General features: G+C 45.0%; 1 protein-coding gene across 1 annotated transcript in view; it reads right to left on the bottom strand.

Moving 5' to 3' along the window:
- The window catches only part of LOC145414581 (uncharacterized), a 151,149-nt gene that overhangs the window by 89,860 nt on the left and 43,240 nt on the right, over positions 1-18,049 (bottom strand). The window contains exon 5 of the mRNA XM_080284099.1: positions 4,954-5,001. Within this exon, the coding sequence (XP_080140225.1) occupies positions 4,954-5,001 (48 nt within the window). The remainder of the gene's footprint in view (positions 1-4,953; positions 5,002-18,049) is intronic.

Raw genomic sequence — 18,049 nt, forward strand, 5'->3', positions numbered from 1 at the left:
TACTAAGATACAGTTTGGAATATAAAGGAAGAGGTAATAGGAACCCTCCCAGACCACCTGTCCTCTGGTGTCACGCGCCATTTATATTTATGAACTGAATATTCTCTCAGATTAAGATCTATTCAAACATACCCGGGTTCGTACTCGGGCAGACTGTGGGATATGATATACTGCCTTGTGATATACTCGGCCCTGACAGCGGCGTGCGTGCGTATATTTTATCTTATATATAGCATACATACCCGTCCGTTCCCAGTGTTTATATGCTACACGTTTGGCTCGAGACGTTTGTTAGCGGGTCGGGTCGCTAGGGGGGTGAGAAAGCGAGGGTGGGTGGGGGTGTCTGGTTGGGTACAGGCGGAGGCAATTGTTTCCTCTGCATTGTCTCTACACACTGTCGAAGCTTAAAGAGAACTTCCTAATATCATCATCAAAGCCATGCATCTTCCTAAACTAATCATCATCATCATTAGTGTCACGATCTTGGATACATCGTCATCAACGTCTTAATTCATCATCCATCATCGTCACCACCATCACACGGGAAGAGGGTCAGAGTGGGCTCAAAATCGCTATCCTCATACTACCACAATTTCGTTATGCAATTATCTCTTTTTAAAAAAGTGTTATCTGGTAGGCAAGTGGAGTACTCATCTTGGCTAAGTGGATATGTCGTGAACTGTGATCCTGCTGGGCCAGAGGTCGAATCCTCCCTCCATCCACTTTTTTCTGCACTTCACACCTCAGTCCATCCTCCCTCCCTCACTCCACCCCACTCCCTATTCCCCATCACACACACACGCACACATCCATTCACACAAAACACCCACACACACATATATCCATTCCCACAAAACACCCACACACTCAATACTCACTGCGTACACCTTCATCCTTCAATAAATCTTTGTATGGCAGTAAATCAAAGTATATTTGGCTCCTTTGCCCGCACATCCACAGCATAAACACGGGCATATGAAGTAATTAATATCCCCAAATATGCATAGGGCGCGTACGAGAGGTAATTGGAGGGTGGGATTGGGAGGGTGGGACAGTAGACAATGATTGAGAAGGGATGGGGTGGTTGGGAGGGGTTAAGGAGAGGTGGGGGTTGGGTGTGGGTGAGAATGAGAGGACTGGTGTGATAGAAGAGGGGAGTTGGTGGTGAATGAGGTGGAGAGAAGGGTGGGGTGTTTGAGGAAAGGGAAAGGGGAAGGGGGGTTGGAGACTGGGGAAAGGGAAGGAAGGGATGGGGTGATTTAGGAAGGGGAAGGGAGAGTTGGGTAGGGTGTGAAAGATGGAGGGAGAAGGATATGGATAAGTTGGGGATGAGACTGAGAGGAAGGAGATACGGTGTTCAGGTAAAGGGGGAGAGGGTCTAGATGGGGTGTGAGGATGAGTAGCGGTGACAGAAGATGGGGTGGGAGGGAGTAAAAGACAAAGGGCGGAGAGCACATACAAAATAGGAAACAGCAATTATGGATTAATTTTGAGAGAGAAAAAAATAGGGGATAGGTATAGGAGACGTACATATATACATACATACTTACATAAACATTTATATAACATGAGTGTGTACAGTATATATATATAAATAGAGAGAGAGAGAGAGAGAGAGAAAGAGACTCATTTCCACTCGTCTCCCTCTCTCCTATTTGTTTCCTGCCCTCTCAACTTCCATCAATATTTTCATCACCTTGACTCTTGTTCTCAGTCTCTCTTATCTTTCGTTCTCTTGGTTCAGATCTATTCCACTCTCTCTCTCTCTCTCTCTCTCTCTCTCTCTCTCTCTCTCTCCTGCATGATCAGCACTGCGTCATCAATCAAAAAATGGACAATGTAATTCCTGGTTCATGACTCAAGCTGCCCCATCTACACCCGACCCGACCCGACCACCCGACCATCCACACCCGACCTGTCCTGACCATCCACATTACCCGACCATCCATACCCACTCAACCACCCGACCATCCACACCACCTGAATCAACCATCGCATCATTCACAACACCAGACTCTAACTATATTATGGTCTCTTACTCACATCATACTACTGTGCTCATCACCCGACCACTCGACTATCCACATGAACCGACCATCCACCCACGCCCGACCCAACCATCCAATAGTCTGATATACCGACCATTCTGACAATACTGCTTCCTAGCCACGATCAGCCATCCGGGTAACTAAGTAATCCTATCAACACACACACACACACACACAAAATGATATTTAAACATACAACTACTACGTGTCTCTCTCTCTCTCTCTCTCTCTCTCTCTCTCTCTCTCTCTCTCTCTCTCTCTCTCTCTCTCTCTCTCTCATTCATTCATTCATTCCCCATATCACTCCACACCACGACTGCCATCCCCCATTTCCTCATCATTACTCACTGTCCCACTCACACACAACCTCATCACTCTCATAATGTTTTCATCATGTTTCACCACCTGCCTTAAATCACCACCATCATCACCATCATTAAATCTACCAAAATCATCATTATTGTCGACTCTGTATCAACAAGCAACATCCACGCCAAAGCTCTTCATCACTATCATTGCTACTCATCACCATATCATCACCATCATTAGTACTACCGTCCCTTTTTACCAAAGCTCCTCATCATCATCACTACTCACCATTATTACCACGGCTACTAACATTACCATAAGCACCATCTACGTAAATTCTCCACACCACCAACATCACCACTCTTCACCACCATCATCACCATGAGACATTAGAAGTGAAACAGGGAAGGGTAAGACCAAGGAGGCGAGGGAGTGAATCGCTGCCTGGGGATATCCATCATATCAAACACTTCCGGGGAGGCGCCGACTGGGAGAGGGACGGAGGCAGGAGGAAGGAGAGAAGGGAGAGAAGGGCAAGAGTGAAAAGATGGGAGACGGAGAGATTGATGAAAAGATGGAACAAGGAAAAATGGATGAAAAGATGGGATATGGAGAGATGGATAAAATGATGAAAGACGGAGGGATGGATGAAACGATCGGAGACGGAGAGTTGAGTGAAAAAATGGGAGACGGAAAGATGGATGATAAGATGGGTGACGGAGAGATGGATGATGGAGTATAAAAGAAAGCAACCAGTAAGAGAGCTAATGGTCCCTTCGAGGCTGTTTGTTAAAGATGAATATGACTGTGTTTCCTAAATCCGTGAGGTGGAGATAAGGATAGGAGAGCAAGAAAGGAGAGACGAGGAGGAGTGAAAAGAAGGGAGGCAGACACAGACTTCCATTACAGGAATCATGCTGGTCTTCCACTATATGAATTAACCCAACGAGAACTAAATCCCTTCCATTATTATCACATAAACTTGCGTCTTTTGTTTCCCCCTCCTCGCATTATCTCTCTTATGATTTCCTTCCCCTCTCCCCCCTCTGATTTCGCCCATCTTTCTCTCCCTTCTGATTTCCTCCCCCTTTCCTCCTCTCTCTTGTGACAACTAATGAGGAGGAAGAATCAGTGAGGGTCAGTGTATTGTCTTGTTTATGTCCATCTCCCCTTCCCTCCACCTTCACGCACGCACACATTCACACTCTCTCTCTCTCTCTCTCTCTCTCTCTCTCTCTCTCTCTCTCACACACACACACACACACACACACACACACACACACACACACACACACACACTCGATCCCACATACATGGATAATGGACATGTGCACCCATCTTCCCACATGCACACAGTCACCCCCTCCCCTCCCACCACAAACACACACTCTCAGATAACTTGATAATGCATACGTGCACACGAAAAAAAAAAGAAAGGAAAAAAAAAGTATTCCAGCACTTTAGCGGAGTGAGACGCCTTCATTTTCTGGCACCGCCCAGTTATACAAACGTTCTTCAGCTCCCTCCCAGTCCCCAGAAAGAGTGGTGGTGAACTGTAAAAGGGCAACTTCAGATTGCAGTCCACCGGCTTTATTTCCGTATGAGAATGGGGTCACAGCAACAACAACAACAACAACAATGACGACGACGGCAACAATAAGAGCAGCATCAACAACAACAACAACAGCAAGCGTCTTTCAAATCTGACACACCAAACGACACGCGAAAACTGCACGTTAAAACTGCAAATAAAAGAATTAGTGTTTGGAGTTCAAAGTACCATGAAGACGAGTTCCACATACTAACACGGACTTATCTAGGGAGGCACCAGCCAAATATACCAACAAGGATGAGATTTTAAAAATATCATAAATATTACATATCCAGCGGTTCCCATACTTTATCTTAATTTAATGTATTTAATCTATTCATTTACCTATCTATCTATCTATTATTATCATTATTTTTCAAGGTGTGTCGATCACAATATATACAAAAAATATGGAAATCAATAGGTTATAGGAGTGGGCTGATGATCGTACGAACGCGGGATCAATTCAGGCTAATACAGGGAACATTTTATATCCCAATTTCGATAAAACGGTCGTCACAGGTTTTCCATAAGACCTATTAAGACATCCGTACTAATACCATCACATACTTAAATATGGACAGTTCAGTATTAGTGTTCAGACAATGATATGTAAAGGCATGAGCACCATCTCCTGTTCGCTGGAGGAGTTCTGAGTCTCACGGAAATGATTTTATAGTCTCTGTCAAGTCTGCACAAGCACAATCACACACGTACATTAGCACCAAACACCTAGTTCCATATGATATATGTTGAGTAGACATGCACTGCCTCAGCAAGCAAACTCAAGTTCACGTAACCTGCGTGCGTTGATAGCGTGCGAACGAGGTGTGTGTGTGTGTGTGTGTGTGTGTGTGTGTGTGTGTGTGTGTGTGTGTGTGTGTGTGTGTGTGTGTGTGTGTGTGTACTAGCAAGTGTAGCAAGTGTGTGCGTGCGGGCGTGCTGGACACATTACTACACACTACAGTACCAAGACAGTACAGTAACATAAGGATGGCCGCCTACCTTGCGTTTGTCTTCTTCAAAGGAGGAGTGCTTCGTGGGTTCCCGTACCTGAGGGAGAAATAGGGGTTAGTAAGGCAGCTAGACACACACACACACACACACACACACACACACACACACACACAGAATGACAGGTGAGTACCTAAAAATAATCAAGGTAAATATAAGGTAGAAGATTTGGAGGCATTTTCCAAAGTGAACGAGTGTCTTTTTCAGGCCAAACGCATCTATAATTTTTCTCAGTAACTCCAGACGATTTAAATCAGCTTAAGAAAGACGCTCAAGTAACAGCAAAGACTGGGTGCGAAGAGAACACGAGTGATGGGAGAAAATCAATGGACAGATCACCCATTCTACTTTTATCATCTCGTCCCATCAATGACTCATCACACCGATCATCACTTCATTCTCTCAGGATCCTATGACTCACTTTTGTCATCACAAAACCCTCTGGGCGTCTACGATTTTCTCTTAAAGTAAATCGCCTGGCGTACAGTAAGCTGGAACACAATACCGGAGTTGCTGCAGAGTTTATCATCACACATATCACCACAACCACTGATGTGATGACGACAGACTGCACAGTCATACATCACAATTATTCCTCTGCAATTTCCACTCCAAGACTACTGCAATGCAAGGTACACATTTAACCACAATTAATCATCACCCCAACACCCACTAGCAACAACTACTGTATTTATTCTGTACCACCAACCACTCTCCCCCACTCACACACACACACACACACACACACACACACACACACACATTATATCTACATTATACATCTATCATACCATACCACCCACAACTACCACACCATTACCACAACCAAAGACCCTGTACTTCAGTGATCCCTACCACACCACAACTACCATCATACCATTACGACAACCACACACCCTGAACTTCAATGACCGCTACCATACCACCACACCATTACCATAACCACACACTCTAAACTTAAAAGACCGCTACCACACTCCAACTACCACCACAACCACACACCCTAAACTTCAATGACCACTACTACACCAGCACATCATAACCTCCTCCCCCCCACAGCCCCCCACCACTGACCATCGGAGGAGCACACTATCAGATTATGACGTCAGAGGCAGCATGAGGCAGAGGGTCCTAATCACCCATAACTCACCCCGGGACGAAGGGGCCGGGGGCGGGGTGTAATGAAGAGCCCTCCAGCACGCACCACCACCACCACTAGCACCACCACCACACCGCCACCACGACCACCGCCACTACACCAACCCACTTCACCCCACACCACCCCTGTTATGCTCCTGCTGCATCCTCTCATCTTCTTTCTTTTCTTCTTCCTGTATCATTTCCTTTTATTCTCCTCTGTCCCTTCTTACCACACTCTTTTCACCTCTCATCTCCTCTACTCTCCTCCTGTCTGGTTTTCCGTTATTCTCCTCTGTTCTATCTTCCTATTCACATCTCTCCTCTCCTCTCATCTAACCTCGTTTCCTTTTGTCTCATCTTATATTCTCTCTGTTCTGCCCTCTCATCACCTCTTGTCTCTTCTTCACATTTCGTCCGTCTATATCTCTCCTGTCCTCTCCACCCGTCCTCTCACATGCATTTATCTTGCATCCATCACCTTGTCTCGTTTCTTTTTCTCTCTTCTCTCCTCACATTCGTCTGTCATATTTCTTTCCTCTCCTCACCGTTTCTTCTTTCCCGTCCTTTCACGTTCATCTGATATTCTTTTTAACGTTTCTTCTTTCCTGTTCCCACGCCCTCTCACTTCCTTCGCAGACATTTTCATCTCTAACCCCCTTAAATCCTAGTACGTTCTTTTTTTAAATATTCTTACCGCTTTCAGTCTATTTTATTTAACTTAAGAAGAGCCTCCACATGAAGGGGCTTCATTTAGGTTTTGTACGCCTCCTTCTATTCGAAAATTTTATCTTAAACTGAATAAAATCGTCGGGAAATGACAAGAGTATAAACAGAACGAAAATGAAAAATAGGGTCCCACTCAACCAGCTTGGAAACTTCGAAGGTCTGAATGATGAGTGAAAGGAGGTGTGGCCCATTTTTGCAGGGCACTCTGATGACAGTCTCCCACTTCTGTACGTTCCTTTCTGCTGTTTCTGGATCCTAACCACTCTATTACAGTGACATTATGATGATGATGATGATGATGATGATGATGGCTGTGGATCTATACTACGACTGTAGGCAACCTGGATAATAATTTTAAAAATGTAAAGAGGGATTAATTTTCGAAAAAACTTCATTTAACATGGTAATGAGTTTGTTAGGAAAGGAGGCTAGAAGTGTGTGTGTGTGTGTGTGTGTGTGTGTGTGTGTGTGTGTGTGTGTGTGTGTGCGTGTGTGTGTGTGTGTGTGTGTGTGTGTGTGTGTGTGTAATCTAAAGAAGACAAAGCTGACCTTCAAGAACTCTGGTTGATTGCCGTTTGTGGGTTGTGTAAAGAGGGACAAGTTGGTAATGACAGAGCGAGCTGCGTTAAATCTTGCTTTGGTTATAATTGGCTTCGGGTAACAAAGATGACGTTAATAGCAGACGCTCGACTTATATAGTGGGTGGGGGGGATGGAGGGTGAGGGTAGGGTGGATGGAAGGGGTGAAGGGGAGGTTGGATTGGGGTGTTGGAGAGATTGGGATGGATGGGAGGGTGGACTTATATAGCAGATGCGGGGATGGAGGATAGGGGTGGGATAGGTGGTTGGAGGGGGTGAATAAGGGATGGATGGGGATGGGATATGAAGGAGATGGATGGAAGGGGAGGGTGGATGGGAATAGGGCTGGGGGTAAGGGGAGAATGGGAAAAGGAAGAGAGTTGGCTAGCTGATGAAACTTGCTAGCAGAAAGGCAGAAGAGAAATTATGCACTTGAGACAGAGATAATGGAGTCAGGTGGTTGGGTCGGGTTAGGTTAAATTAGGGTCTGGCAAAATATTTTAGGCTACGTTTGATTAAGTTAGACTGGGTTTGGTTTGACTGAAGCTAGGGACCGTTTGGGATGCTTATAGCAATATAGATGAAGGAAAGAGTGGCTTGGACTGGCGGGAGAGAGTGGAGATCAATTACTGAGGTGGCTGAAGGCGTTTTTAGTGAAGTAACATGTGCCTGTGTGAGAGTGAACGCACTACGACTGATATGGTATTCTGGGATATCTTGTGAACAAGGGTGACCACAAGAGAGTTAATGTGTGACAGCAGCCAGCACACCGGTTGATAAGGCAGTAATCACCCTGGGTATCGCGGCATCTCCCCTCTGATGAGCCTGGACAGCACGTGTGGTCATAGTAGAGAACGACCAGACGTGATGTAATGACCCCTTCGCTAACATATTTGACCCATTATTTGCTGCCGCCGCCGACACCACCATCACCACCCATGCCTATTCCCGTATCACAGTCACAGTTGGGTGGCTCTGGCGACGGCAGCAGCATCAACAGCAAACTGCATTACCTGCTGATCACCTCATGTGACCACAGCAATGACAATATATGTACAGATTAGCTGACGACAAATTTCAGATGACACCGGCAGTGGCAGCTTGCGTGCTGTTGTTAGCTACGGCACAGCGGGAGTGAAGGCGGCAGTGGCAGCCGGCGTGTGGTTGTTAGCTGCGGTACAGCATGGGTGTTGGTGGCAGCCTGTGTGCGGTTGTTAGCTGCGGCACAGCGGGGGTTACGGCGGCAGCCTGAGCGCGGTTTTTAGCTGAGACACAGTGGAGATGACGGCAGCAGCGGCAGTGTGCGTGCGGTTGTTAGCTGCAGCACAGCGGGGGTGACGGCGGCAGCGGCAGCCTGCGTGCGGTTGTTAGCTGCGGCACAGCGGGGGTGACGGCGGCGCCTCTACCCTCGTTAAGGGACGGCGGGGCGCCGACAAATTAGCCTCTCGCCACTATATCACGCACTATCACCACCGCACACGTCTTTATCCAACACCAACACCAACACACAGGTTGCTGACAGGTACACAGTGCAAGGCAGGTGAGGACGGAAGAAAGTGAGGCGTCACTGCTGAGGGACAACATTATGTAACACCATCACCATTATCACCACCAAAACATTATCATCACCACTACCACCATCACCTCGCTACAGTATCATTCTCACCGGCAATTCCAGCCACCTCAGACGTGCAATTTGGTTAGCTCTTCAGCTGTCAGTTGCAGTTCCCTTTCCCGCAATTGACGTAAACTCCAAAGAACATGCTAGCAGACAACTTTACAAAGGCACAGTCTACTCTGACCTGAGATTTCTACCACCTGTAAGAAATGGCATCTTCCTCAAAACGTGGAAGTCCGGACCATGTATGTGAAAACAGCGTGGTGAGCGTAGTTGTATGTGGTGGTGGTGTGGGTGGCCGTATATCCCAGGCCAGATCACCATGCAGCGGCCGGAATGACTTGTGTAAATCCCAGGGTATGGAGGGCGGGGAGGCTGTTAGTACGGGAGACGGACCAGCGCCATGCTATCCCAACATCAGACCCCCCCACCCACCCACCCTTTCATCCCCCTCCATCCCTCCGTTCTCCCCCTTCTTCCTACACACTCCTCCACCCTCTTCCCCTTTTCTCCCTCCATCTCCATCCTCTTAAACCTTTCCTTCGCACACTCTCCCCATCCCTTCCAGCCTTTCTCCCGCTCCATTCACCTCTCCCTTTCGCTTTCTCCATCCCTGTCCTCCTCCTCTCCATTCCCTCTCCCTTCTCCCCTCCCTCCATTCCCCTCCCCCCTACACCTTTCTTTTCCACAATCTCCCAAACTCTCTACGCCCCTCTGCCCCTTTATTCCCCTCTCTCTTTCACCATTTCCTCTCTCTCCCTCCCTCCTTATTTCTATCTCGCTCTCCCCTCCTCGTCTCCCCCCTCCATCCCCCACCCCTCAGACGATCAGGGGCCCTCCCGAGAAATATCGGAAAATGGAGGAAAACACAAAAGTAAAAAAATAAATATACACACAAAACTCTCTGCTTGGGAACTTACGATTCTTGGGGCGTTTATCCAGAGTAATATCGGAAAATGGGAGAAAACACAAGGGGGGAAAATAAATACAAACTAAACACACTGAGAACACAAAGATAAAAAATAAATACTGTAATAACTGAACCTGCTGAGAAAACAAAGATAAAATACAGTAAATATATATATATACACAACTAACTAAACCTTCTTTTTAGAGAACTTAGGATTTTTCTGAGGCGTCTTTAGTTCTTTTGTCTTCGATTATTGATGATAAGAAAGACCAAAGAAGTAGGCCTATTACCGAGATACAACAAATTTACCAGCCACTCCCTGAGATTTCTGAAAAAGGTTTCGCTTATTAGATCACCAAGTGCAGTCTGACTGGACAGCCGATCTGACTAGTAACCGAGGAGACCATTTTATACCTCATGATTAAGGCTCATCGAATTTTATGCAATTACTGTTCAGTATTTAGGTTGTAAGAGTAGTCCAGTTCCGTCAAAAAATAAATAAATGAAACACTATATCACACATCGCAACCTCTCACAATCTCATAACATTATCACACTACACTCTGCCACACCATGTGTGCTTCACACACACACACACACACACACACACACACACACACACACACACACACACACACACACACACACACCTAATTCTGGCACATATTCTTACCACACCACACACCGCCACATCTCTAATGTCTTAGAAACAGATTCTTCAAACATTCATTAGTTGTACTCGTCATCGTCGTTGTTGTTATTGGTGTGTGTGTGTGTGTGTGTGTGTGTGTGTGTGTGTGTGTGTGTGTGTGTGTGTGTGTGTGTGTGTGTGTGTGTGTGTGTGTGTGTGTGTGTGTGTGTGTGTGTGTGTGTGTGTGTGTGTGGACAGTGAGGGGACATTGGGTGTGTAAGGGGAAGGGGACCTTGATGACGGAAGGACATGCCATCTCTCGATCATGTCTGCCTCTTCCTCTCTGTCTCCTCTCAATACTTTTTCATTTGTTCTAATTCTTCAATTATTCTTTTTTTTTTTACTTTTATTCATTAGTATTCCTTCACCTAATTTCATTCATCAGTATTTTTTGATTTACTTTCACTGTTCATCATTTCTTCATTTTCATTCGATTTTTGGTACTTCATCTGATTTTATCTCTCACAGTATCGGTATAAGGACGTACGATTCATATATTTATTTAAGAGACAAATGTGCTCAACTTTGAAGGCACAACAGGGTACATTTATGAGTAGTGCCATGCAGGGGTCAATACAACAAGAGCTGGACACAGTAGCAGCAGCCAAGAAAATGAGTACCACGGAGCGCAGGGCAGGCCAGAGGAGAGAAGAAAAGAGACGGGAGGGAAGGTGGGGGAGGAGAGGAGAGGAGACAGAAGAAAACACGACTGAAGGATAGGAGATGAGAGAATATGAGAGAATACAGGAGTTAAGAAGAGGAGAGCAAAACAGAGAAGATGGGGAGAAAAAAAAAAGAGGTGAGAGGACAGGAGAGGGTAAGAGAGGACAGGGCCACGTTCATTAGGTGGGCGCAGCATCAATAGGAAATCAATGTGATGGCCGCCAGAATCTCCAAACTTGCCGAGGCGACGCTCAACACGGGCCCAAACGTGCCCCTCACCTGCCACCACCCACACACTCAACACACCCTAAACAGACACCCACAACACCCACACACCCTCAACACACCTTCAACACACCAAACATACTCTTCATACTTTCAACACAGGCCCAAACGCCCTACACCCGCCACCATCTACACACTCACATCTATAACGCCACACCAGATGGCTTTATTAACATTTGTGTGTGTGTGTGTGTGTGTGTGTGTGTGTGTGTGTGTGTGTGTGTGTGTGTGTGTGTGTGTGTGTGTGTGTGTGTGTGTGTGTGTGTGTATCCCGGAGATAGGTAAAATAACATGTAAAATACGTTGTCGGATCGAAGGGGTTAAGCACCACATGTTTCTTTCTTTACCTGCTTTGAACACGCGAGTAAGTGTATACGCTATTGTCCGGCCTTCAAGGATTCAGACCCACCCACAGACTGTCAGATAAACACGTAACTGTACTGTAAATAAGACTCTCTACCTGGATGCATTTGGAGCCTCTTGTATTATGTAACCCATTCCTAAAATCAGGAAAAGTAACCTATCCAGTATTTATACAGGATCTTACCAGTTTTCAGGATAAACAAGAATCCCTAATACTGAAATGTTATCACATATCGTTTTGTTTTTCGTATTCTGAAATTCTAATATTCCCTCTGATTTGATCGTGAAGTGTTTGGTAGCCGTCTGAGCGAACAACAACGTATATACAAGTAATCTTATACACAGCTTAAGCTTAGGATAGATTATAAATACCGTCTCCGGTGTTTCTACATAAAACTGTCGCCTGATTGCTGTTTCATGTTTACTCAGCTTTACAACTGAGCTGTAGTGTTCCTTAACATGTAATAAACATTGCATCTGCCGCCACGAATAGACAGTATGTCATTTTGAAAAGACATTTAGCAATCTGAATGCAACAACTGTAAAATACACCTGACAAATAAATTTTAAAATGACGTAGAAAGACAAATATTTAAACGTGTGCAATCTTTGTGACATTCCACACAGTAAAATTCCGTAAAATTACATTGCAAAAATCATTACCGAGTGAATTTGTCAGGCAGGGGAATACATCAGCTGGGGTGACGGCCATCACTTACATGCAAGGGTTCGAATCTCACAGAAGACGAGGCTTTTCCCTTAAGTAAAATGCTACAATACGAGTGCTCTTTCCGTTTTATCCTGCTCTAAAACTGCCATCTCTCCACCCTGAATGCTGAGCTGCAACAAGAGTTTGGTACTTGAATATATTGCTACTCAAACCAAAGCTCACTGGGTAGGATACAAAGGCATGGTATTCTCTCTTATTCTGCCACTGGGCTTTCTATATGGAAGGAAGAAGGCACCAAAGGAAAGCCCGCAACATTATTCCCTCCAAGAATAATTATAAGATAACAGAGCTCCGGAAAATTCGCTCAAAACGACAAAAATCTCTGTCAGGTTAAGGTGGACGAATATAGAAGCACAGGTTGTCTATGGTCACAATCATCCCACAGAATACGACACACAATAATCGAACTTACATCCAGGTTCCCAAATGTACCGCTGGTTGAACAGGGACATTGAGGAAGATTAACGCGAGATTTCCAAATGTGTCTTGTTTCATAGTGGCTTCTGGGATTAATTACACACACACACACACCCACACACACACACACACACACACACACACACACACACACACACACCATATTTCTCTTACCTTAACCTGGCCCAGTTTTTTGTCTTTTTGCAGCTTCTTTCACGTAGTTTAATGACAGAATAAGATAATACTATACAGTAGTTCCAACCCTTTCCACAGCCCTTCTTCTTAACCAGCATCATCTTCTACTGTTGATCTATTATTATAACTCAGTATTCAAGATGGAGAGACTGCAATTTTAAGTTATAGTAATGGAAGTTACAAACACAAGATCATCTGAACGTGAACTCAGTGGACTACAGGCCAAAACTGCCTTTCTGCAGTCCACCATCCTCCTGTTAGGGAATAGGGAGGGATTGTGGGGCGTTTGTATAGCCAGGCAGATCCACCGTCCAGATATATCAGTGCCATCACTTGAAGGCGTCCCTCTCCAGCAGCAGGCCAAGTTGGATTAAAAGAAATATATAACAGTTTCACCTAACGTATCAAAAAATAGTTTTAAGTTTTATCCTCACAATAAATAAAGCGTCAGTAAGTTGGCAATACATATTCTGGTGAATCTGAAAATTATTTATAAAACAATCCTGATATATAATTTCCAGTCGTGTTGTGGGATAATCAATTCGCCTCACCGCCACATCCCTCATGTAGCCCAAGTGTCGTCCACCTGCGAGAGAACGGCGGCGTGGTGTGCTGTGTGGTGGTGTGGTAGTGTAATGGAGGTATGGTATTGTGGTAGTGGTGTGGTAGTGTAGTGGAGGTGTGGTGGATGCGTTGCAAAGGTGTGGTGATGTGGTGGAAGGGTAGCAATGGTGTGGTAGTGCGATAGTGGTGTGGGAGTGTAGTGAAGGTGTGGTGGCGTGAGAGTGCGGTGGTTTGGTGTGGTTGTGTGGTAGTGTGATGTGGAGGAAGAGTGGTGGTGTGGTAGTGCAGTGGAGGTGTGGCGGTGTGGTAATGTAGTACTGGTGTGGTAGTATAGTGAAGGTATGGTAGTGGTATGGTAGTGTGGCGGTCATCCATATTAATCAAGTTTTTTCTTCGTGATTATTTATTTATTTTTGCTTAAGCTGAATTATTTGCCAACTCTCTTGATGTAACCTCCAATATTTACCAACTTCCTTAAGCGTATATTGTATGATTATTAAAGATCGTTATTTTCATCTACAAAGCTACCCCTACCATGGACTTCACTCCTACACTACTGTAGAATGAATATCAGGGAGACAAAATACTTGAAACAAAAGCGATTTCTAAAACCAATGAGGTGCTTTGGAGGCATATTTATCCAGGCAATGGGATAAGATTCTTGGTAAATACGAGTTCCGTGGTGGCGTGCAGGGCGGCAATATGTTAGCGGCAGACGTCGTATATCTCACGGACATTTTATGCGATTTTCACGGCGAAGACATTAAGGTTCTTCTCGTCGCACACACAGGCCGGCATGGTTAGCTAGCATTTTTTTTTTCTTTTCTTCTTCTTGTGTGATACTTTGATATTACGTTATTGCATTACCGGTACTATTAGCGCTTCATGTATGCAAGTGGTCAGCTCTGAAACTGTCTTCCTCAAACTGTATATCCCTCCGCTTACGATCTCCAGCCTTTAAATGCACGTGTCATTTCAAAAGGACCGTACCCTGTATCTTGATTTAACTCTTTTGTTCAGTTTTCTATGGAAAACATAACCACTTGCAGACTTCCAGCCTCTGGTTCTCTAGTTTTGTTTGAAAGTCAGCATCATACTATAATCTTTAGAAGGCTGTAATGACTTATTTCATTCACAAGCTTTAAACTCAGCGTCGTTGACTGCCAAAGCTTCTGTAAATGAACTACGGGATGGTGATTTTTCAATGAATGTTTTAGCTTTTGTTTGATGTTACAGTCAACATCTTATCACCATCACTATCATTACATTAGTGAAAAAGTAAGACTAATGAAGAGATGTACGAAAAATTGGAAAGCTCTGATATTATATTCACTGAACAGGGAGGCTGCCAGAAACAGAGCAGCATGGACAGCCGCCATTAGGTGACCAAGGCCGAAGCATGCATGTTGGAGCCTTTGATATAGGAAACGAAACAAACGATCTCTGACGCCAGACAATTTTTTTCAGCTGAGAGCGGGAATATAACCCTGAATGTTAATGCTGTCAATCTTAATCTCATGATCGGGGCAACTCTTGAAGTTTCATCTTAAAACGATTTAATCCATGAAGCTGAGAGTAAGTCATAGCAGCCTGAGTGTTAATACCGGTACCATTAACCCTTTCATGGTCGGGACGTCTCTAGTGATATATTTCAGCTAAAGTCAGACGATTCTGTTCAGCTGAGTAAGCCAAAGGGGCCTTTGAGAGTAAAGAAGGAAAAAGGGAATATAAGAGGTGGAGTAATCTGGAAGAGCTGAGGAAGGATGGGAAGGAAGGAGAGAGAGAGAGAGAGTGAGAGAGAGAGAGAGATGAAAGAGGTAAATAAAAGAAGGCGACCTGGGCCGGTGTGGAGAGACAGAGAGAAAGATGGGTGGGAGGGAGGTGAACTGAAGGGAAAAAGAGAAATACGACTGAAAGGAAGAAAGGAGGAAAGGACTGGGAAAGACAGGTGGAGGTGGGAGGAGAAATAGAAGGAAGAGATGCTAAACAGCACTGACAGGAAGAAATGAAGAGAAAAGATGTGGAGAGAAGGAAGAGAAATGAAAGACGAGGAGAAATAAGACGAAAAGAAGGAAAGACATCAATGAAAAAGAAGAAAGGAAAAGAGAAAGATTGAAGGTTGAGAAGAGAATGGCAGACTTAGAATATCATAATGTGTAGATGGGAGGAGAAGACAGAGGAAGGAGGAAGTGTGAGGTGGAGATAGAGGTAAGGGAGAGAAAGGTAAGGGAAAGGAGAGAGATGGGGGGGAAGGAAGGTAGAAAGGTGAGGGAAAGGGAGGAAGAGAGAAAAAAATGAGGGAAGGAAGGGAGAGATGAAGAAGAAAGGGACGGAGAAAGAAGTAAGGAGGGGAAAATGAGGAAGGGAGAAGGAGAGAGAAATAAGAGGAAAAGAAAGCAGAATGGGGGAGAGAGAGAAAGAGAGAGGGAGAGAGGGAAGGAGGAAGGTAGGGAATGGGGAGAGGCGGTGGGGGTAAAGGGTAGCAGATAAGAGTGATGGTGGGAGAGCGGGCAGCTGGGTTAGGCTGTGATCACGTTACTGTTGGTTTCTGTTGCTCTCACTGCTGTCTGCTGTTGGTTAGGTTAGGTATGGTTTGGTTAGGTATAGTTTGGTTAGGTATGGTTTGGTTAAGTTAGATTAGGTTAGCTTAAATGAGGTTACGGATCCTGTTGTTCTCGCTGCTGTCCACTGTTGGCCAGGTTAGGTCAGTTTATGTTTTTGTCTCCTGTTGGTTTCTGTTACGCCCTCAGTATCTGCAGTTGGTGAATATTTCTTTGTTACTCCTTCCTGTTGTTCTCACTATCAAATTTGGGTTTTTGTTGCTCTCATTTCGCTTTCCTGCTCAACGTTACTTAAAAATTTAACCCTTAAGTGCGTTCACGGCAACGAATGGGTCAATAAAAGGTCATTACGGTTTAATATATCCCCCTCACGTGCTCTTGACTCCAGCACAACAAAATCGTCTGGCATTTAACACCTAAGACTGAATAAAATCGTCTTACGTAAACTAGATTCAAATACGAGAGAAGGCGCGTTCTTGAGGGTTTATGGTATCAGTGTCACGCCAGGCTCGTATGACTCACCCTCAGCTACTGAATCGTCTCATGTTGGCTGGAATAAAATACAAAAGAACGTGACCATGAACGGGTTAGCCAAAAAATGAATCTACAGCAACGAAATGATTAATAAGACTGGAGTCATTAAAGTATGATGTATTCCATAAGTGCTCCCCTGACTCCATCTTCTTTCCGGAAGCTTCTCCTTTACTGTCGTCAACTGCATAAAAATGTTCGTATAGTAAGAGATAAAACACCTCAATGCGCCTACGCCTAAGAAACGGTTAATAGGAGTGGAGTCATTAAAGGTTTGATGTATTTCCACAAGTGCTCCCCTGACTTCCCCCGTTCCGGAAGTCTCCCCTCTCTCCTCCCCCACACAAACTCTTCGGAAAGATAAGATTACATGAGGGAATTCCGTGAAAGAGGAGCTACCTTTACCAAACAACTCAATCACTGCGGCGTAAGTGGCGGCGGGGGAAGATCACCGCTACGGCCGTCTATTCGTAAGGATCAAAATCGGGTTCCCAAAAGCTTCATATTGGCTGAGTCGATGATCCCCACCAGCTGAGAGGGGAGAAAACAGGCCCACAGAGGAACTTCGGTTCTATGGTAATGGGCAACAGGAGTGATTTTCAAGCTGAGAGGGGAAAACATAGCCATAGGGGAATTTCGGACCTATGGTAATGATCAGTTAGGGTGATTTTACACTATCCCACCAGCTGTGGAGAGGAAACAAGACCATACAGGAATTTTGGGCTTAAGGTAATAATCAACAAGGGCCATTTTCCAGTGCATCACCAGCAGAGAGAGGGGAGGGGGAACATGCCGACAGACGAATTTCGGACTTAGGATAATGATGAACAAAGGTGATTTTCCACTGCCTCATCAGCTAAGAGGGAGGAAACATGCCCTCGGAGGAATTTCGGACTTATGGTAACGAAGAATACGGGTGATTTTCCACTCTGTTATTAATTTATATACCTTTTGCCTCCCCCTTGAGTTCAAGAATCAGGGGCTATATTTACAGACATTCTTGGGCTTAATTTGAGTATATGATCTCTTGTTAATATATATTTTTCATTCGTAAAGCTGCTTTACATTCCACATTTGGTGCGGGAGATGGGTGCCTTCATGTGGTGGCACCTATA

Source organism: Coenobita brevimanus, chromosome 100 (assembly GCF_032717465.1).
Source record: "Coenobita brevimanus isolate Jiangsu-jjx chromosome 100, ASM3271746v2, whole genome shotgun sequence".
Taxonomy (NCBI): domain Eukaryota; kingdom Metazoa; phylum Arthropoda; class Malacostraca; order Decapoda; family Coenobitidae; genus Coenobita; species Coenobita brevimanus.